The sequence below is a fragment of the Sturnira hondurensis genome, unplaced genomic scaffold (genome assembly GCF_014824575.4).
Source record: "Sturnira hondurensis isolate 20B ecotype Veracruz unplaced genomic scaffold, ASM1482457v3 Scaffold0008897, whole genome shotgun sequence".
Taxonomy (NCBI): domain Eukaryota; kingdom Metazoa; phylum Chordata; class Mammalia; order Chiroptera; family Phyllostomidae; genus Sturnira; species Sturnira hondurensis.
This window is the reverse complement of record NW_028081528.1, coordinates 2,447,566-2,470,964: the sequence shown is the minus strand read 5'-3', so window position 1 is coordinate 2,470,964 and position 23,399 is coordinate 2,447,566. Positions and strand designations below refer to the sequence as shown.

General features: G+C 37.8%; 1 protein-coding gene across 2 annotated transcripts; it reads left to right on the top strand.

Annotated features, from left to right (window-relative positions):
- Window positions 1-9,454: 9,454 nt before the first annotated feature.
- AGR3 (anterior gradient 3, protein disulphide isomerase family member) lies at window positions 9,455-23,365 on the top strand. Of its 2 annotated transcripts, none has more exons than XM_037056272.1 (8): window positions 9,455-9,657; window positions 12,683-12,815; window positions 16,689-16,752; window positions 19,547-19,599; window positions 20,353-20,429; window positions 20,667-20,730; window positions 21,119-21,202; window positions 22,056-23,365. In XM_037056272.1, the coding sequence occupies exons 1-8, from the start codon at window positions 9,541-9,543 to the stop codon at window positions 22,103-22,105; spliced, it is 642 nt and encodes a 213-aa protein (XP_036912167.1). In that variant the 5' UTR covers window positions 9,455-9,540; the 3' UTR covers window positions 22,106-23,365. The 2 variants fall into 2 exon arrangements, with proteins under 2 accessions (XP_036912167.1, XP_036912168.1); XM_037056273.1 differs by having other exon boundaries at window positions 9,620-9,657; window positions 12,665-12,815.
- The last annotated feature ends 34 nt before the right edge of the window (window positions 23,366-23,399 follow it).

The following is a 23,399-nucleotide window of genomic DNA, read 5'->3' as shown; positions in this document are numbered from 1 at the left end:
AACTCACACACATGGGGAAATAAACTTAACAGAGCACCTCATGGGTGGATAGATTTTTTAGTTCACCATTCGCCTGATGATAAAAAGAAACATTAAGGGGGCTCCATTCCCTCCAATGGTCTGTAGATATTTTGCTTCAACAAATGCAGATTACCTGGTGACTGTTCGCTTAACACGCAAATATCAGAACTCCCGAGTATGAAATACATTTTCAATTTAAATACATTGAATCTTTTGGTTCTTCACATCTTTCTCAAGCAAAGGAACTTTTAAACACCTGATAAGTTATACAATTTAAAAAACACTTAACAAGTACCATATGATCCCACTCATATGTGGAATCTAATGAACAAAATAAACGGAGGAACAAAATTAAACCAGAGGCATGGACATATGGAACAGACTGACAGATCTCAGGGGGCAGGGACTGGAAGAGCTTAGCCAAAGAACATACATGCACGTATGTATGCACAGCCCATGGGCACAGACCACAAGGTAGTGAAGGGGCAGGGGGTGGGGTGGAGGGGTTGGGTTGAGTGGAGGAAGGCAAAGGGGCTAAAATGGGGGACATCTGTAATAGTGTGAACAATAAATAAAAAATAAATAAATACAGAAAAAATAAAAATATTGCCAATAAAAGTCAAATAAATATTTAAAGGAAGATTTAATGTTTAAGCTTCACGTTCATTAGAACTAGACTCTGGGTGAGTCGGTTCATGAAATTCTCATTTATAATCCCTGTCAGGGTGATTCTGCTTTGCAAATACTTGGAGAGCTCTATCAGTTTTATTATGGATTGGGGGAGAAATAGCAAGAAATGCAAAACAGTTAGCAGTTGTTTCTAATCAGTGTTTTAGGTGAATGGAGGTTATTGCCATACCTACATTAACACGCGCTTTTCTCTCACTAGAGCAATGTGGATACGTAAATCTTTACATCACAGGCTCTTCTCCAAATACATTGTGGCACAATGCTTTGTGGCAGGATAGTCCGTCCCTCCGAGTACAAGTTACACTTCGCTGGTCCTTGATTGCTTAGCTTTTCCTTGACTGCAGTGGCACCTAGTGTCAGAAGTGGAGAATACATCCCCGCCCTGGCACGCTCCCCACCTGACTGGGACCTTCCGGTTTATAACCTCCTTAGAAGAACTTGTTGGGCCATTAAAAACACAACCATGTGGGCCTGCAAATCAAAGGATCATGGTTCGATCCCCAGTCAGGGCACATGCCTGGGTTGCAGGCCAGTTCCCAGCAGGGGATGCATGATAGGCAACCATACATTGATATTTCTCTCCCTCTCTCCTTCCTTTCCCCTCTAAAGATACATAAATAAAATCTTTAAAAAAAAAACACAATCAAAACTGAGTTAAGTTTATTTAAAATGAAAATGGAATTATCGTTTTGAACTGTTTGAATCATAGTTTTTAAAAACTGGCTGTTTCTTAGACATTTCCATTTTCCCTAAATAATTTTATAGCTAATATCCAATCGGTCCATCTAAAGGATGCTTTTCTTATTTCGTTTCTGGGCTTAGTGGGCTCATTTGAATAATAGTTATAACAATACATAAGAAAAATAATATTCGTTGGAAATTAATCAAACATTATTTTTAATATTCATTCATTATCTCTTCCAAAAAAGAAAGCAACTTGACCTTTGCACTCTCTTATCTCAAGTAACGACAAGAAAGCCTGGTCCAACACAGGACATTTCTGGGAAGGCACTTTGTCACTTTTGGTGTTCACTCTCATTTCATCTTCTCAAGAACTCTGTGAGGTGAACATTATTATCGTTTCTATTTACATGAATAACTTGTTCGGGGCCACAAGGGCTACGAATCAGGTGTTTGAACCCAGACATCGCAACCCTAGAGCAGGACCTCTGGTGGCGGGGTACAGAGGCGAACGGCCCCACAGCCACTGTTCCTCCAGGGACTCCTGCAAACGGGACGTTGTCACGACAATTATTAAGACATTGATGCAAATGCTGGAGGAAGCCTTATAGAATCCGGGATCAAAATCAGCATTCCCACTGTGAAGTGTGTAAGAAAACAATTACCTTTTGGGGTCCCTGCTTCCTCTCCAATCAGCCTTGAAGAGTGAGCTCTCCTGGCCTGCCCTGGGACCCCAATTCCAGATGCTAGAACCTGCCTCCTCCTCTTCCCCGGGGCTTACACTCTCAGGCACTATGGATGATGCCTCCTTTAATGATGTTTTTTAGTTGTACAGGGGTTTTTTTAGCAATATCCATGTTTCCATTATTTGGAGAAAAATATTTTTATATTCTTATATTTCTCTGCTTAATAATTTCTAGATTATAACTAAAACAAATAAAAATCACATTTTATTATATAAATATAATAAATGCTAATATGCAGTATTTTTCCTTTTTTTTTTCATTTCAGCACCTACTAGTAATGAATGTATCTCTCAGATACACTTGACTTAGGCTGTAATTTTTGTTACCACATCTTCTGCAGGGTTAATAGAAAAACCACCAAATTTGGGTTCAAAAGATCTAAGTGTAAAAGATCAGTCTCTGCACTGTGAACTTGACTAAATCACTGAACCCATTCTAGCCTCAACTTTGAGCAAAATAGATGGTAACTTTTCATTCAAGATGGTAACCTGAACCACATGCTTCTAAACTCTCCTTTGAATATTGTACGGGGAGTCGGGGGAGGGGATTTTTTCCTCCTTGTAAACTACAGAAAGGTATTCTTAGCCAAGCTGAACATCCAAGGCACCTCTCTGTAAAAGAGCACAGCCAAGACCAGAGTGAAAGAAGGAAAAATATGCCTATAATCCAAGAGATAAAGGAAAACCTTCAGAGGCATAAATGAAAGGATCCTTCAAACAAGTTTGCAGGGACACCTGAAACCAAAGTTAAGTCAGGGGAGGGTGGGTGGGAGCAAATGTCAATTTTCCTGGAGTTTTCAGGAAGTGCAGTAAAACTTGGAGTCTTCATACAATGGGGAAGCCACAAAGGCACCCACAGTGTAAATCTGGCAGGGGGGCATTGGCTCAGGAAACTGAGACCACCCCCAAGGTGTCCTATCTGGCTGGGTACACCTCTACAGAAGCACCTTATCTTACATGTATAAAAGCAATATCTGTGGTAATAAACAGAGATCAATTTTTAAAAAAAGAAAATAGGTTTATCATTGAAAAGTGTGACTGCTAACTGTTATACTATCAATGAAAGCAACAACAAATTGAATACTACAAGAAGCAAACCAGCTAGAAAACAAACCTGAGGAATTCTGACCTCTGAGGAAGAGGCTAAAGAAATGAAAATTATTAAAGACACATAGATGACAGCGTCAAAGGCCCATATACACGTAGCAAGGTTTCCAGGAAGAAAAAGTGGAACAGAATGGAAATTAACAACCAGTTATGTAATAACACACACACACACACACACACACACACACACACACCACTTCTGGGAACTCTACAGGTTTGGGTGTTTATGTTAAATAAATTCATTGAGTTCTAGGCAAAGTTAAAGAGTAGAAATATATACTTTACTATGTCTTGTTTAACTTTTTTTTTTTAATTTCAAGACACTCTGCTTGGCCTCAAATCTTCTACACTAAACAGTAGAAGATACTAAACAAGTAGAACATGAAACAGCTGCATCTTGAATTTACTGAACCACAAGTACGTTGACATCCAGGAAGCTCTCACTGCCATGAGACAACCTGGAAGGCACCCCAGACCCACACAGATCGATGTGTATCACCCCCATACCCTTGCTCTAAAATTCTATAACACAACGAAAAACCCGTGAGAAAGAAATGTCAATGAGAAATGAAGCCAATGAAACTAAATGTCGAAACAGTTGGAAAGTTTAATTATGAAAGAAGCAAGTGCTAAATAATTTCATCTATTAGGATGATGTGGATTAAGAGTGACCGAAAACTCTGACTTAGCTCCTTAAACAGTAAAAACAAATTTATTTTTTTACAGAACAAGCCCTCAGTCACATGGTTCCAAGAATAGTTAAAACAGTGACTCAGATTCTCTTTCCATCTTTCTATTAGACTCTTGAAAGCACGTCAACTTCGTCCTTCTTAACCATTGGTATTATAAAAAGGTGGCCACCACATTACCATATACAATGGAAAAGGGGCCATTTTCTTTACTGATTCTTATTAATGAGGAAAAAAATCCCTTTCCGTTATTTCTCCGAATACTTCATTGGCCAGACTAATATCACATGTTCATGCTCAACCAACACTGGATTACAATGGGACCACTGTGACTGAATTAAAATAGACCAAGAATTCTCAACTGCAGCACTGTTGACATTTGGCCTGGACATTGTTCTTCGGTGTGGCAGTTGTCCTGTGCATAGTAGGGTGTTTAAAATCACTTCCGGCCTCTTGTCATTGAATGCCAGTAGAACCCTCTCCAGTTGTGACAACCAAAAATGTACCCATTCACTGCCAGATTTTCCTGGTTGAAAACCACTGGAATATAATGAAGATTTCCCTCTGAAGCTAGCAATGGGGCCCACCTCCCCTAAATATAAAACAATATGGAGAAAAAGGAATATCAGGATGAAATCAGTGTCTTTCAGAAAAGAGGCCTATGTGAAAGAAAAATAGTCTACAGTATCTAGTACAGGAATTCCTTAAAAGGGATATACAGCAAGTGTAAAATGCAAAATTAAAATCTTGCATTATCTGGACCAAAAGAGAGGGAAAGTAAATACAGAGCTTTAGCAGGACTCAGGACCGATAGTGTATGATTCACTCATCAAGCAGACAAAATAAATTGTGTACTTAGAAAATTATAACATACAATTTTGTGAACTTGTAGAATGTTTTCAAGCATTAATTTTCATTGCAGATTTCTCCGTATAATACTCAGCCCTAAGAACCCTGACCAAGCACTGAATTTGACTTTGTGAAGCGAAAGATCAGCTGGAGGAGCTGTATCTTCTTTCAGGGAACATTCCTCTATTAATATTTTTTTTGAAATTACCCAACTAAGATGATTCCCTACACAAAGGTGTATAATTCCCCGAGAAACATAATTCATTCTGTGGCTTGGTGCGTTCACATCTGCAGTTTATGAATACAATTCAGTTTTTATAGATTAAATCATAAGCTTTCAAACTCAAACTTATTATAAACATTCAATGTGCCATCTTAAGATTCTTTATTCTGTAATCTTATGACAAGGCCACATCCACACTCTCCCCAGCTCTTTAAATGGACCTTCCACATATCACCTGAGCGCCGAGAGCCCCGCCCGTTTACTCCCCAGACCCGAGGCTCCTCCCCCCCCCACCCCGTCCTGTGGCACACTGGCTCTGCTTCCTTCTTCCCATGGTCTGTACTCCTCCTCACCCATTTGAAAACTATGTTTGGATCCCTCTGCAGCCTGGCCATGGCTGCCTCCCAGCTGGGCACTCTCCATTGTCATTTCACCCATAATTTCTAAAGCAGGCTTTCCCCTAACTGGATGGGGAAATGCGTGGCCAGCCTAGGTCCCCGATCTCCTTCCGTGGGAGGCAAAATGCTCTGCCAAGTCCAGGCACAGAGACCTCTTATGGATAAAAGTGAAGTGTCACCCCCAGAGGCTACAGGTAAAGAGCCTGACAGAAGGACTTGACTCAGTAATCCAGAAGCTATATTCGCAAATCTATTCAATCTTATCTGTCCCATGTAGCAAGAACCAAGGAATAAATTCCATTTATATTCATACTGTGAAAACACTTGAAGTCTAAGAAGTGTTTAGTTGTGCTACCCTGAAAAAGAGACTTGAGATGCTTAACAAAAGAGTCGTTGTTTTGTGATGGGAACTGTAACCATTCCTGAGAAAGCAGGAATCGATGGATTGCAGGCACTGAACATGACAGGCGTATAAAAACACATTGATTTTAAATGTTTGGTATAAAGCACCACTGCTGAGCAACAACTCCTGGAGCATACCTATTCCTTTAATTCAAAGAATCTAGCGTTTTGCCCCCTCCCGGAAACCAGGATTTTTAAAGTTAGTATTTGCATCTACAAGATTTAGAAAATGAAAACAGATAAATGTTCTCTACAGAATGTTCTTTCTCTTTGATTTACTAAACAGTTTCATAAACACCTGTTTCGCTATGGTGCAATATTCAATTTATAGAGCGTCAGAAGTTATTGGTAGAATGGCACCATTTGTGCTCATAATAAAAACTACATAGGGAGATATACACAAAGATGCTAAATAGACAGATACATAGTTAATGACTGGGTAGGGCCATGCTTGAATACAGAGAAAGTATTTCTGGAAGAAGAGTTGGTCATTACCGTCTCTAGTTAGGAGCGCCACCGCTGGAAGAAGAGCGAGAGGGAGATCCGCATTCTGCCGCTGACCTTTCCATACTGCTTATTTCCTACGTATTCTAGAGACTGGAAACTGAAACACGGGTGCATGGGCACATGAACATGCACACAGAGTGGACAGGGAATCCTAACCCTAAACTCAATTCATGACTACGTGACCAATGAATTGTATAAAAATATGGGCCGTTACTTCGGAAAGAATTAGCCCCAGCTATGGAATATCTTGATTTATTCAAAGGGTCTTTATTTAATTTGATGAATTTATATTCTGTGCCCAAACAGAATGAAATGGAAAGGACCTTCAATTCTGTAGTTTGGAGATTTAATGAAACCTTTTAAATAATGATGAAGAGAAATGCAGTAACTTATTTTACATGTCTCATCTTCTCAAATTTTCTCTTGAGGAGGAGAGAGCCTTAACAGAGGCTCAACACAGAATAACTTTTCAATAAGATTAAAATTAGAACTGAAACTGTCCTCCACTGAAGTAAATTTTCTCCAACTTACCAGGTAACCAAGGTCCTACAGGAAGATCATGTACTTAATTAAAGACAGTACAACCCACAGAGAAGTGCCAATCGAAGCCAATGCCAATCCCAGATACATTTACCACAGGAACAACTTTGAAGATGATTGTAGGCAATTTCATTAACAGATACATATAAAAATCCATTGAGAAAACTTAACACCAATAAACCAGAAAAATCATCAGAAAAATACCAGCCTCCTGGTATCAGAGACAAGTACAGTTAAGAAATTAATTAATATAAACATATATAAAGAATAATTTTTAAAATTTTGCCATAATGTGCATGAATGCACTTTCTAAATGTTAGTGCTGCCCTGACTGGTGTGACTCCGTTGGCTAAGCATTCTCCTACGAAGCGAAGCGTCGCCAGTTCAATTCCCGGCCAGGGCACATGCCTGGGTGGTGAGTTCCCTTGGTCTTCGGTCCGGGTCTCATGGGAGTATAAGACAGAAAACTGTACTTTAACAATAATTAAATAAATTTTTAAAAAAGAGGAAACTGACTGATATTTCTCTCTCACACTGATGTTTCTCTCCCTCTCTTTCTCCCTTCTGGCCCCTATCTCTAAAAATAAATAGATAAAATCTTTTTAAAAATGTTACTGTTGAGAATAACCTTTAATAGAACTATTTGTAATCTATTATATAAGAAAAACAGTTTTAGTTGACATACACATATTTCGAAATATTATTTAAAAACTATGTAACTCTAAATGATTTGATAACCTCTTTTTATTCTCCAAATTGTCCTGGTTAGGAACTATAATCCCGCTTACATCAGTGGGAGAGACCCAATGATGTGGACCAGCTCAGACACCCCGGGACCTAGTTTCACTCCCCCAGAGGTGCTGGACTTTTTTCCCATTATCATCTCATTGTCCATTAAAATAGATGATGTGTGAGGAGTGGGACAAGGACGTCAGACACTCTGAGCCCTTCTCTGTGGACTTCTCAGGCAAGAGGAGCAAGGCGAACGTGTTCCCACCCTCCTCTGAGACAGGGAACCATGACTCACTTCGCTTTGTAAATTCTGGGTTTAAAATGTTAAACTGTACCCCAAGATTCTTCACCTTCAGCAGACAGAATTCCATTTGAATAGCATGTCCCAAGGAAGGTTCCCCTTGAGAATCTTTTATAAGGAAGCAGAATTCAAACAAATACACAACTCAGTGGTATAGTTCAAGAATACTGCAGCCCAGCTACATGGGGTTTCTCTCAGGATCACAGAGAAGGTGCGGTGAGGAAAACTGTAAATTTGCTCTATCCATCTCTATAAAACAAAACCCAACATTCTTGGTTTTGAGAGACGTGGTATAGGAATACATAACAGTTACCTTCTTAACATGGTCAGTCAAACCAGAACTCTGTCTAAAGTTGAAATACTAGAAGCACACTCACTTTAATGTTAGAAGCAAAACAATCATCCACCCCTCTTCAGCAGTGCATTTGTTAATACATTGAGTAATTAGGCAAAAAGAGAGAAGGCAAGGAAGGAGGCAGGGAGAAAGAAGAGAGAGGAAGAGAAGGGAAGGAGAGAGGAAGAAAAAGTTATGGAACTGTATCCTACATTAGGCATCCCACACAGTTTCTGTAAAAAGTCAGACTGTAAATATTTCAGGACTTGCCAGCCACACAGTCCTTGCCACAGCACTCAACGCCACAGTCACAGGGCCAGAGTAGCCACAGACGGTACCTAAGAAAATAACCATGGCTGGATTCCATGCAGTAATCTCTACTGACGGACATTGAAATTTGAATTTTCGCATATCACAAAAGGAATAAATTTGAATTTTCACATATCAAAGGAAGAATCGTTTCTTCCTTTGACATTTCCCCCCCCCAACCATTTAGAAATGCAAAAATAGTTCTTAGCTCCTCGGTTATACAAAAACAGGTGAGGCAGATTTTATAACCCTGCCTCGGATCATTTTAACTGTGATTAGCTCCAGGAAGTGGATCTGAAGGGCGGGTCTGAGCACCTTGGGTAGGGTGCACAAGGCAACACAGTATTGGAGACGGAGAAGAGAATTTTACTTTTTGTTTTGACAAAAACAAAACTCTATACTTAAAACTCTATACTTGAAAAATGTTTTACCATAACCATGGACTAATTATTAAAAGTATTAACTCTATTAGATAAATATAAACAAACTTATCTAATTGCCTTTCTTCCTGTTTTTTGCACAAAGAATTGTGTAGAAAGACTGTAAAGAGTAATCACATTATTAAAATGTTAAATTTTAAAACGGCGCATCTCTGTTTCTCTGTATGTGTGTGTAAAATAGGACCTGATCTCTTTAGCTGTTAATTGCGTTCCTGTAAACAGAGTAACCCTTAGGAATTTCTGTTTGCTTTGTATCTAATCTGCAAGCCTCGCTGAACTTTCATTGAGAACAATGATCTACACACAAGTTCCTGCATTCAGACCGGTTCCTTTCTTCCTCCCTTTTAATTTTTTTCTGGTGTTGAACTCCAGCCAAACATTAAATTACCTTGTAAAAGGTAGAAGAGAAAAAACCCCAAAGACTGTATTTGGCCTCCTTTTAGAAGGACGCTCCATCTTAATTTAGAGAGCAGGGTTTTTTAGCATGAGAAGCATGAGAACTGGAAAGAAGTCCAGGGTATTTCAGGCAAACCTATTTTTCTAAGTTTGCAGGTGAATGTGCTCTTGTATCAATGCAGGTGGGGCTGCAAGTCAGGGGTGTGTGTGTGTTTGCCAGTGTCTCTAAAACCACACCCATTTCTAACCAGAAACCCAGAACACACTTCCAGCAAGAGCACTGGCCAGTTCAGGTAAGCAAGCAAAATTTCCCGATGATTTAATCAGTGGTCAAGCTCTGCTATATTTAAATAATTTGTCTATGATTGCTATTCAAAAGGGAGGTCTTCAGTAAAGGGTAGGGAATATTCAATGAAATTGTATATAATTCTTTTAATGAACTGGACTTCCTTTGCTGGCTTCATACTTTTAGTCTCTATTTACATTCATGATATTATAATAAACTGGCATTGAGCAAAAATGACCCTTCAAAAATTATGCTACAAGTAGCAGTTTTTCTTCTCCGTTTTCTTTTAAATTTTGTTTTATTTTAAGATAGGAAATATTTTTATATATCATCTAAGTAAATGATTTACATTAAATTACCGTTGAAAAGTAACATGTGTGTGTACTCAATGCTTACTGGCCAAGATTTGTAACACCTAATGTGGCCGTTTGGTTGCCAGCCTCCTGAATGCACTGCAGGCTTCTCTGGGGCTGTCACCCCACCATTTCCATCTGTGTCCCCAAAGCAGCTTAACCGTGCATCTGGGGTCAAAGAACAGCCTATGCATTCTATTTTACCAAGGAAAACATGTTCGTCCCAAAATAAAAATACATCAATTCATCAGCTTTATCACAGAATATATTCAATATCTATTTTACAACCAATCAAATAATGTAAAACGGAAATTCAATGTTTTGATTTTTTTAGAGTAGTCTTTGGCAATAATATACAATAACTTGACATTTTTTTAAAAGTTTGGTTCCCACTCAACTTTAAACTTGGCAGCTTCAAATCAAGAGAATGGTGAAGTTATACTTCCTCTCCTTCGGTCCAGATTTCACCTACTTATCTGTCTCTACCATAGAGAACCTTTTCTGAGGCCCTCTTCAGATTAGCTTCTCCTAACTCTGCTTCCTAACCAAGACCCCTGGAAGAGTCTTAAGGCATCTTCGCCAGGAAAATGAACTGAAGCACACAAAAGTCTACATTAATTTCAGGGTTTTTCGATCCTCCTGTGACTCAGTCACTGACTCTGCGGAAGTCACTGGTTCCAGGTTAAGGCCCAGCCTTAGATGGTTGCTTCGATTTCTCTGCTGCCGTTTTCAACCCGGCAGAGAATGCCCTCCCCACACGGGACTCTGTGTTCCAGATTCAGTGCTCTCTATCCCCTACTAAAACCTACCTGGCCTCTATTTCAGTTTTTAAAGTACAAGATAGCCAGTCCTTCAGGTAAAATACGGCAATCTGAATGTTTTATGGTATTAATAACCACAGGCATTTGACTTGACATTCTTATCAGTCACCATGGTTATTGTTTACGGGGCTTTTCAATGATGAGACACACAGAGATTCAAAAGTGGGTTCATTGCAGATTAGGAAGGGAAATATTTTAAATGGGGCTGACCTGGAGTGGCAATTCTTCTTAGTCCAGGGGACTAAGGAGTGCACTGCTGGTGCAGTCCTCCAGGGGAGTGCAGTCCTCCAGGGGAGGACTGAAGGAGTGCACTGCTGGCGAGGAACGGACACTCGACTGGGAAGAATGGGGAAGCATCTGGAGAAAACTAGGATCTATACACTTCCCCACCACCAGGTTGTTCTCTCCATGACCAAGGTTGCTATCATACATGGTGAGCCTACTTCCACTGTCAAAGACTAAATTATTTTAAGGTGTATTTGTCTTATTAATATTTCAATTTTCCACAATGTCTAGTACAGTTACATATAGCAGTATTAATGTTTGAACAGAATCACAAAACAGTCATTCACTATTTTACAGGTGGGAATTCACTACTGAATAATGTAAGTCAAAAGGAAAACTGCTTTGAAGGAATTTTAAATAAAAACAAAAGATTTGTTCATTTACTTCATACTTTGTGGTGATTTCAAAATTGCATATGTTATCTATTTTTCAAAAAGGTTTTATTTTTTAAAGATTTTATTTATTTATTTTTAGATAAAATAAATAGATATCTCGATATTTATTTTCACTTTATTTATATTTATTTTATTTTAGGGGAAGGGAGGGAAGGAGAGAAACATCAATGTGTGGTTGTCTCTTGCACACCCCCTACTGGGGACCTGGTCTGCAACCCAGGCATGTGCCGTGACTGGGAATCGAACCAGCGACCCTTAGGTTCAAAGGCCAGCACTCAATTCACTGAGCCACATCAACCAGAGCTCACAAGAGTTTTATATGTTACAAATGCTGTCACTGAACATCTCACAAGCATTAAACACTCCATACAAGATATTTATTGAATAGTTTAAGTGCAGCTCAGATCCAGCTTTAGCCTTTTGATTATATCTTATATGCAGAGTACAAGGGACAGCACATTGACTTTAAAATCTACTTGAACTCTAGCAAGCCAAGAGAGAACCACGGATGCAACAAGTCTCTTCTTCTTTACACATATGTTTAATTTATAGCAATGTGACAATAAACTTGAGTTTTTAGAGAGCTGGGTTGTAAACTAAAGGGCAAAATATAGAGTAACTGGTGGAAGAATGAAAATGATGAATGACAGGACTTGAAAAACAAGAATCCTCCATATTCTATTTTCTTTCTCTGAATTCCATTGTAAGCAGTATTTGTTCACGCCTAATCTTTTTATCTTGGCACAGAATTAACATGTTGGTTTAATCCATCAGACCAAAAAGAATCAAAAGAATACTTATACATGCCAAAAGTCACCTTTGCTTTGTGCTTTCTGGTTGAAAGACCTTCAATAAACCCGATCTTATGTGAGTTTCACTCCCGTGCTGTGAGCACTGAAGTGCAGTCAGAAGTGAGCTGCAAGTGCCCAGGTCCAGGTTTCTTTCAACTCCATTCCATGGTTCCTAGGATGCCCAGAATGTGACTTCTCACCAAGTGGACATTTATCGAGTTGATTGCATTTTTAAAATATTTTTTAACATGTGAATGAAAGTTCCAGGAAGTTATACCACATCAGCTCACACAAGCAGAGCATACTGTCCGCATAGGTGTTGTCTGAATCTTAAATAACAGCTTGAAATAATCTACTGGATTTTAACAGCTATTTTCTGTTGCATAGCTTCTGAGGGCTCCTCGAGAACACGTGATGCTGCATTCAGCCTCAGCCCTCTGCCTCTTACTCTTCGCCGTTTCTTCCAACCTCGCCGTAGCCATCAGAAAGGACAAGAGGCCTCCTCAGACACTCTCACGAGGTACTAGGATCTCCTTTCAGCTTCTACACTCAGCCATTTGGATTGTTTTAAAATTCCTAGTCTCTTAGCCAAACACTACTTAGAAAGCAAAGTCAACCGGAACATTTTGTTGCTTACCACTTTAAAGTAGGCAAAAACAAAACCCAGGAAGGATCTGTTGACTTTCAAGAGTGAGCCAAACCATCTGAAAAACACTAAAATTTGCTATAGCTTTTATAGAAATAGTGGAGAATTGGTTTGGTTGCCTGTAACTTTGGTAACCACACTCCTGGTAAAAATATTAATTGATATGTCAGAATGATGTCCCAAAAGCAATTAAGATCCTTCAAAACCTGCTCCAATTCCCTGTCCTCTATCAGGCAAAAAAAAAATCAGAATTATTTTATACAAAAATCCCCAGAAAATTATTTTTTATCCTGCCCTCTGAGAATTTCGGTTAACCAAGCGTTTGCTATATTGACTCCAGAAAACAGCTGCAGAGATTTTGACATTATAATCTGGATCTATTATTGGCTACATGTTTAGAAAACATTTCTATTTTGTACTACTGCTTTCCTTTGGCCTAAGAAACAAATTTATCTTCATCTTTAAAGAAACAATTTATATCAAAAATTCTGCATATCAGTTCCTACATCTCCAGGTAACAGGCATGGGAACAAAATCATTTACCTCCACACAACTAATTTAAAATTGGTAGTACAAACCACAACACACTTGACCACTCCTTGGAAGAGTGTATAAATGGAGCAAACAAATGGAGACCAATTATAGCATCATTTCAAATTTTAAAATATTGACTTTCCAAGTTCATTCATTTCTTAACAGATGTATTGAGTACCAGCCAATTGCCCATCAAAGCATAGCTGAGTTAATTCATTCTACTTCAGTTTAAAACCACAGAAACGGAAAAACAAAATGACCAGTAAGTTTTTAGAAAGAAAGAAATTAAAGGGAGAAATTATACTTATTTTCCTAAGTATAATTTATTATGTATATCTCTATATAATCACAATGTTTATAAAACAATTAGCTCCATAGTGTTGAAGTGTGGAATACTAAATGTACCCTTGCCCGGTAAGACCCGCCAGGACTGAGTTAAACAGAACGCTACAACTGTACCGTAAGTCACCTTCATTCTGTGTATTCATTTTCAAACATCTGTTTTAAAATGTTTGGTGAATTTCATGAGAAATATACTCAACATACATGGTAAACTTTAAACAACTTGTTGAGTGTGCTATTTCAGTTATTTAAAAACTATTTTAATAGGGAAGATGACTGACATCAGCGGGGAACTCCACCACTAGGAACTGGTTTACATTTGGTGAAGCCTTTTACCACCTATTATCATGTATGAAACAAGAGAACATGGGGCTCACAATGAATGAGGGTTATTGGCAGAGCTAAGAGGGAAGAGTTTGGGTACAGTATACACAGTCATATACAGAGCCCCTAAGAAGAGGGGGCAACACCAAACCATTCAGTAGAGAGTATGTTGGAAAGAAGAGAAAAGATTATTGGGAAAAGGTAATCAGTTTCCAAAGAGAAAAATAAAATAGTGACCCCCCAAATCCTAACTGTTTTTTAAGCCAAAAGAACTGCCCAGCACCCTACACCCAGCCCAGTGTCTGGTATATATTACTAGTAGGTACCCAGTACGTATATATTGTATGAATAAATACAGTCTCTTAGGATAAGCAGGCATAGCTGGGAATAGAATTGTGGTAATGAACAAAGACCCTGGAGAAAGTTCAGACTCTTGTATCCCCTTTGGCCTACTGTGATTATGAGATAAAGTATATAACAAATAATTATAATACAATATGGCTCCCCTGAGAGCAGGGACCATGTTCTCTCACCTTTACATTCCCAGTGCTAGAGGGTTGAGGCAGACACCCCTCTAATGTTGATGGGACTAAGATGAGCAGGAGAAGAGTAACTCCTCCCATTGCTAAAATTCTGGCATTGAATGGTGTTTACAACAAAACAGAAAAATTAAGTAGGAGCCCGGTCTCACTGGTTGTTTCACTAGAACTACTCTTATTTAATGCAGAATACAGTGTGAAGTTCCTACATATGTTCCAGAAAAGTTGTACAGAAAATCTTTCAGAGTTATTACAGATAGATTAGAAAACGAGCATAACAGGTCTTCCATTGTTAAGATCCTTAAATTGGACTAAAACAAACCACCACCACTGGTAAGAGTGCCAAACAGTGCAACTCCGTGGGTAAGAGTCTGGCAGTTCCTCAAATGACTAAATGTAGATACATGTGACCCAGGAATTCTGTGCTGAAGTACGTAACACAAGAGAAATTAAAAATACATCCACATGAAATGTTGTGTTCTAACGTGCATAGCAGCATTATTCATAAAAGCCAAAAAATAGAGACGAGTGCAGAATATTGATGCGAAAGCACAGTGGGGGGAATGTGGGGGCAGAAGGAAATTTTTAAAATTTTAATTTAATTTAAAAAAAGCAAAAACCCCAAAAGTAGAAACAACCCCAATACCCATCAATGGATGAATGGGTGAATAAAATGTAGTCTAGCCATACACCAAAATAATATGTGGCCATATAAAGGAATGAAGTGCTGACACATGCCACAACACAGATGAACTGTGAAAACATCATATTAAGTAAAAGCATATAGTCACAAAAGACCATATGTTGTATGATTCCATTTATTTGAAATCTCCTGAATAAGAAACTTATAGAGACAGAAAGTAGATTAGGTATTTCTCAGCCCTGAGGGAGAAGAAGGAACTGGGGGTGATAGCTAAAGGGCACAGGGTTTCTTTTTGAAGTGATAAAAATGTTCTAGGATTGATCATTATGGTGATGGTTGCACAACCGTGTATATAAGAAAAGGTGTACACTTTCAATGGATGAACTGTATTTGTATGTAAATTATATTTCAATACAGTTATTACCAAAAAGTGAACAAATCAAAAACAAACCAACAAGCAAAAGCCAGGGAAATGTGTTTTATCTTACTTTACAATTTGGCATTATCATTTCTGGCCATCTGTCAGCCATGGTATCAAAACCAGAAACTGCAGTTTAACAACATGTGAAACATACAAGAAAGCCTGGGACCAAACTAGCTTATGAACATTTCTATATTCAAATTAAGTTAATCTTTCTCACCTATAAACCAAGATATTTCCTGAAAATACTCTGCAGTATTTCTGAATGTTTGGGGGCATTCTTCTCAACAATCTTATTCTTTAATCTCTAATCTACTTTCCCAACTACCCATATCATTTTTTTAAAAGATAGTAGGTCTCTCTCTACTCATTGCTTTATGTTTTTCTGTCCTTCCCTCTCCTGGGTGCTTCTGGAACACCTGTATTTTATTGTGTTTCTCAACTATGAAACACCAGGATTTTTTTCCAAAGCAAAATTCAAAGCAAAATTTGGAATTCTTTTGGTCACGACATACATGGCTTAGAAGAAGTCAGCATTTCTTGGCACCCAAGACAGAAGAGCATTGTATGGTATGATCCAAAATATTCCCAATAGACTTACAAAGTATGCAAAGAGTAACTGTCATGTACTGCTGTTCATTCTGAAACCAGAGGTTTTGCATGGTCCAGAAATATCCTTTCAATCATCACTAGTAACAGCATTTATTGAGCACTTACTGGGTTTAAGGCCATTCGGAGGGCTGAAACACAGTCACAAAACCTCAGCACTCTCATCTGCAAGGACACCACGTCAGTAGAGGATACCTAATTATCCTCTCTACCACCTGTCAAATGAGCGCTTGGCAGCTTAAGTGTGTGTAAATAGGTGTCCGCTTGTCACGAGCCTCATTCAGAGGTCTTCCATGGTACCGAGTTAATGCACACTGACTTCTCTTCCGTTTCAGGATGGGGCGATGACATCACCTGGGTGCAGACTTACGAAGAAGGTCTCTTCCACATTCAAAAAAGGTAACATAGCTCTCAGTCCATTTTGACAGATCATACAGATACCTCCTCACAGGAGAGACAAAATCTACCAGCAAGTCAGCTTTTTGAAAGGATACCGCAAGTATCTGCTCTGCTATTGTACGCTCTTTCAACTCAGAGTTGCCATTAGCATGTTTTTTAGTAACCAAGAGCTCTAAATACCTTTATATTAAGTTCTTAATTAGCCAAGCAAGTTCTTGAACATAAGTCATATGAAAGAACAATATTGGCCCTCATTATATAAGCTTACACAGGAAACTGGCTTAGAACAGCAGTTCCCATGCCTGTCTGATCAGAACAATTCAGAGAATTTTCTTTAAAATCCATATTCATGACCAATCAGTCAAGTACTTACTGAGTGGCCACTGCTATGTGCCAGGCTCTGTTCCATGCTCAGTGACCAAGAGTGACCCAATTTTTATCCTTACTGACTTAACAAATCTTTGTGGATGAAGCTGAAAAACTTGTTTTAAAAAGGCAAAATGCAAATACATGTGTATAGCGTGCTTGTATTTATTTTTAAAAAGAAAGGAATATACATACACATACACAGGGGCATGCATATGGACATATACATCGACATATTTGTGTGTATAAACATAATCTCATACATTTGCAGAAGTCTATGCACACATAAACGCATACATATGCTAACTATATACATGAGCATGTATGTGTGTATCCATGTACACACACATACTCAGGCACAGGACCCGAACACCTCCGGAAGGACACGCAGGAAATGGTAACACTGTTTACTTCTGGAAGGCAGGAGCGAGGGCAGGGGATTTTTACCTTTTACCTTTTGGGTTTTAAACCACTTGTATTTGTGATCCATTTTAAAAGGAAAAAAAAAAACAGTAGAATTTTAAAAGATTATTCACCAAATGATGCTGATAAACAGGGCTTGGTCAGCTCTGGCTTTAGAGAGTCTCAGAAGTACAGCTATAAAAATTTTTTTCTTTCTTTCAACTTGAGTTTATCACAATCTGGTGGGCCCATTCACGAGATTTTAGAACAGGAACCACCTGGTTTTGTCTGATCTGTAAACTAACAATGACTTTTACTTTTAATAAATTTTAATCAAAAGAAAATGAGCATTTGAAAGTTACATGATATTCAATTTGCAGGATTCATAAATTTAGATTCACTGTAATATGGCAACACTCATTTGTTACATATTATCTCTGGCTGTCTTGTGCAATGATGGTAGAATTGAATAGTTGCAAATAAGACCCCATGGCCTGCAAAACCTCAAATGTTCACAACTCACCTCTTTGCTGCAAAGAGCCATTTTTTTAAAAAGACTGTTCCCACTTCAGTGTCTGCCCAAAACACTTCTCTGCTTTTCCTGAAACGAAATGGTCTCTTGGTTTGAATACCTGAACAACCTGTTCATATCTAAACTGTTAAGACTGAGATTTCTGTGGTCTTGATAAATTTTTCCTTGAACTCATATTGCCCAGAAATCTGATGCAGAAATTAGTTTTGCAAGAGTGATATTGATGTCTTTCCCTACACCTGCCTGGCCTCATTTCCAGCTGTTGGGCAGGTGCCAGGAAGAAATTAGAATGACCCATGGCGCTAAACTGTTCCATCTCAGGACTCCTTTGCCTGCCTAAGCTCACCCAGAGGAAGACTTATGTAGTAGAAAGGTTGCCACTTGATGCTGAGGAGGATCGGTTCTATACTTGGCTCTAAAAAAATGCAATAAATATTCCTAGGGTTATTTTTCTTAAAAAGCAGGACTAATATTTCACTCATCAGATTTCTTGTCTTTTCATCAATAAGTCTGAAGTTGTTGGCAAATGGCTAGCTTTATATCTGCCATAAAGCTTAAAGGCAAGTTTTAGGATTTATTATTACCTAAAATTTACTTATATTTCAAGTTTGAGGATTAAATAAAATTAATAACAATTTGAAGTTTGCTATTTAACATGTTTGAGAATAAATTTTAAAAATAAGTTTATTTAATGACAAGTATTTCACATAATTACCTGTTGTTTTTAAAAGATTTATGCTTAATACTCATACATAAGACTCTGTCTCTTTTTGTACCCAGCATCCTCTCAAAATTAAAAAAACATTTAAAAAATATCCTATATATACAAATCATAATTCCTTTTTCCTTCGTTGTAGTTAATATCATAATGGTTTTCTTAATCTAACAAGCAGGAAAATCAATTAGCTACCACAAAAACTTTTTTCAGAAAGTTAAAATAAAAATAAAACTGAAAAATGTGGACAGAGGGAACTCTCACTGAGATTATTTGTATTTTGTGAGTTGTTACAAGAATGAAAGGATGTGAAAATAGGCAAATTTTAATAGAATTTTTGTGAAAACTAAAAAAACTCCTAAATTAAAAATTTGACTCTCCTAAATCCTTATATCCAGTGTTCATTGGAAATTAATATCTTATTTATAATATCCTTTCAACTCTCAAGACAGAGTTGATTTTGATTTTTATAACTGTACTACCGTGTACGTAGGAATGACCTGGCGAGCTGGTTAAGCTCCAGATTCCTGGCCCTCACCCTGGGGGTTCTGAGTAGGTCTGGGGAGGGGCCTGAACATTTCCATTTTTCTTGAGCTACCAGGAGATGCTCAAAATCCTGGAGCCATGTTTTGGGTGAGGCTACTCCAGTCTACAGTGCTATGATTTGTGAATAATATCAGTATGTTTAAGTCTTCTTGAAAGTGTGCAGACTTTCAATCTAATGTCACTGTGCGTTTGACTTAGAGTTAATCACTTGCCTGTACCGTCTCTCTGCTTAGTAACAAGCCTCTGATGGTCATTCATCACTTGGAGGAATGCCAGTACTGCCAAGGTAACTTCAGCTCCTGAGCTCTTACTGTATTCCCAAAAGTACTAGAAAAACTGACCTGGTGAACATTGTTAAGTCAGCACTCAGCAAGTCCCATTAAAAAATAAAAAGAGTCCTGGCTGATGGACTTCAGCGGATAGAGCGCAGGCCTGTGAACCAAAGTGTTGCCCGTTCATTACTCAGTCAGGGCACATGCCTGGGTTGCAGGCCAGGTCCCCAGTAGGGGGCGCATGAGAGGCAACCACACATTGCTGCTTCTCTCCCTCTCCTTCTCTCACTTTCCCTCCCCCCTCTCTAAAAATAAATAAAATCTTTTTAAAAAATAAAAAGACAACTGCCATACCATTTTTAAGCAGTCATTTTATTTAAGTGCTTAAAAACTACAATTATTGTTAGCAATCCATCAAATATATTTATATTATATGTTCTTTAGAATTTTATTTCTTTCTTCTTCCCACCTTCCCCCCAAAACATCAGAGGGAGGTGGGAAAACTTGCTGAACATGCTGTTTTAACCGGTGAGTTAAGTGCAATAAAATTTTAGCTTCATTAATGGGATTATCCTCTGACGTCTTCATGGGCAGACTCTGTCCATCATTGCCTCCCAATGAGACACAAAGTGGCCAATAGGCCAGTGAGCTGTTTATATCTCAGATACAGATGCAAATGGAAATGGTAGTTTTACTGTTATGTTATTTATATTGAAGGTATCTTTATCCTTAAAACTGACTGATGTTCATTACGTTTTCCCCCACAGCTCTCAAAAAAGTGTTTGCTCAAAATGAAGAAATACAAGAAATGGCTCAGAATAACTTCATCATGCTGAATCTCATGGTACGTGACGTCTACAATATTTTCTTAATATCATGATTCATTGGAAAATTTGAATCCCTTTTTTCCTACTTTTAAGATAAAAAGAGCTATGAAGTATTGATGGATATAAAATGCTACATGAAATTGTGAAAAGCCAGCAAAACATACAATTTATGAAAACCTTGTTCACCTAAAATATTTCCAAAATTGATTATCAAACACAATCCAATCCAATAATATTTTTTCTTCTCTTACTAGCACGAGACTACAGATAAAAATTTATCACCAGACGGACAATATGTGCCTAGAATCATGTTTGTGGGTATGTGTGTGATCTCATTTCACTTGGTTCATAAAACAGACAGCATTCTTGCTTTTCTTTAGTTTCAAATGCTAGTTCAGGGGAAGCCATTTCTAACTCAGTAACAACTCTTTTTAGTTCTACAATTGAAATGCACTGTATTTATAATATATAAATATAAATATTTTTTTAACTAACTGATGCCATTGAGTCAACATCATACTGTACTTTCTTCAGTAAAGTTCCTCAAACTATATTGACAGAAAGCTGTGACACACAAAAATTAAAAAAAAAAATCAGGTTAACTCAGTATAAATTTGTCTAACACTGATTTGTTTTAGTTTAAGAAACAAGAATGATTTTAAGAACATTTTAGATAATGCATGACTGAATTCTGTTTTCTTTGCAGATCCTTCTTTGACAGTCAGAGCTGATATAACTGGAAGATACTCTAATAGGCTGTATACATATGAGCCTCAGGATTTACCAATACGTAAGCACTCCCAAATGATGTTGAGCAGTGGTACTAGGGGACGCTTGACTGTTAGGACAGTCCATGATGCCCTACATTGGCGCCTCCCCACAAACAGGGCCATCAGCAAATCAGAATCACTGGGGTAGGAGGGATATCAGGGTTTAAAATGCAAACTCTTAGCTCCCATCGAAATCAGAATTTCTAGGGTACTTTGAAATCTTTAGTTTTAAATTCTCACTCAAGGATGTGTTTATTGATTTTGAGAGAGAGAAAGAGAGAAACATCGATGTGAGAAAGAAACATTGATTAGTTACCTACCATACCTGCCTTGACTGTCAATAGCACCCACAACGTGGGTCTGTGCCCTGCCCAAGAATCAGACCTGCTGCCATTTGATGCACGGTGTGATGCTCCAACCAACTGAGCCACCTGGCCAGGGCTTCATCTAATGTTTACAACATTCACGGGCAATTGTATTTAATAAGACCCACTGATAAAGATACAAAATGATCAGTTATAAAATATATGCTCCCTAAAAACCCTCCTATAAAATTATTTGTTTTACCATATAGAAAGTTCATTAACCAGATTTCAATGGTCTAATCTCTAAATATACGTATTTACATGTATACCTTTAGTATAATATTCTTGTGTGTGTGTATGCATGTGTGTGTGGGAAAAGAAACTTTACTGGGTATTGGGGGTTCAGATGAGGTCCATGGAAGCAATATTCTTTAATGTTGTAGATAAATCCCCATATTTTCATAGCTGTTAATTTAAATGGGCCAATTTTAGATTCAGTGGTTAAAAGATTATAGTATTTGGCACTTTCATTTACTAACAGAATAATATATATGAATTTTTATTTCAGTGATAGAAAACATGAAGAAAGCACTAAAACTTATTCAATCAGAATTATAAGGAATTACCTTAAAGTGGTGAAATATCATGAAGACCACCTTTTGGTTAATGGACTAATACTAAATGTGCAAGTATACAGATTCTGTAACATTACAAGTTAGAATTTTTTGACTACTTTGTTTATTGTAATTTTCCCAATACCATTTATTCCTCCTATATTTGTCTGCAATATTCTTATACAGACAGAATTATAGTTTAATAAATGTCAAAACCAGAGCATGACACTGTAATAGTCAGCCTGCTGGCTGCAAGAGTAGCAAAGAAAGCTTGTCACAAGCCAAGAGCTGAGTCAGGGGAGAGACAAGAGGACCTGAATATGAGGGGCCTGCACTGGCTGCCTTTATTCTTTTCACCGCTCATGCACTCCACCAGGTAACCTGCTGTATCTGCTTCTCCACTGTCTGGAGCCTGCTAGAGCAGGTCATAAATAACGCACACGTTGCCGGAGCAAATGGATGCAGCTCTGCGCACTTATTACTTGAACTTTCGAGAGCGTATTTCAGAGTTAACCATGTACTTCTTTTTTACCTTAAATTAAAGTAGACATTTAAAAACCAATGACAATAAATCAAATATATCTTTCAACATTTTAACTAAGTATTTTTCTTCATATAATTAGTGGGTAGGTATTTAATACTTTTAGTAATTTTAAGAAAAGTGTAACTGCCTCTGGAAGACCAGAAATTTTCTCCAGTTAACTGGCAGGAGAGGATTGCATGCCATCTGAAATTACCAAACATCTAACCACCAATTCAGTTCCTCACAGGAAGCTCTGGAGGATCAGTACCGTGTCTTCTTTGATCCTTTACATACCACAAAAACTCCTAATTTTTTAAATTTAATTATTGTTCAAGTACAGTTTTCCATTCCCATTAAAAACTCCTAATTTTTTAATGCAACAAAAATTCTTATGATCAGCTGGGACTAATTTTCAGAAGCAAGAGAACATTTCAGATAGACAGAAATTTTCCTCCCCCTAGGATTTGATTGCATTTTGAATTATTTTGAGATATAAAAGTACACTTTAATATGAGATAGACATGCAATGTCTATGATATAGATTTTTGATTAATTCCACTGTTTCATGAGTCAGAGAAATAAAAGTATTTTCCAGGTTTTATCTGATCGGTATTCCATTCATTTTAAGCAGATTTAATAACTAACCTATTTGGATGTAAGTAGGTTGCTTGACCAGTAACTAGATATCAATGCTAGATATCTATGTGCAAAAAAATATTAAAGATCTTATATTTCATTTTAGATCAAAGTCTGTGAGTTGATTTTTTGATGAATG

Bases quoted from the DNA above. Each gene is read 5' to 3' on its own strand.
- AGR3 (XM_037056272.1), top strand. From the start codon at position 9,541: ATGCAGGTGGGGCTGCAAGTCAGGGGTGTGTGTGTGTTTGCCAGTGTC. The intron at 12,816-16,688 runs GTACTAGGATCT...CTTCCGTTTCAG, and splicing joins TCCTCAGACACTCTCACGAG to GATGGGGCGATGACATCACC. The intron at 20,731-21,118 runs GTATGTGTGTGA...TTTTCTTTGCAG, and splicing joins GCCTAGAATCATGTTTGTGG to ATCCTTCTTTGACAGTCAGA.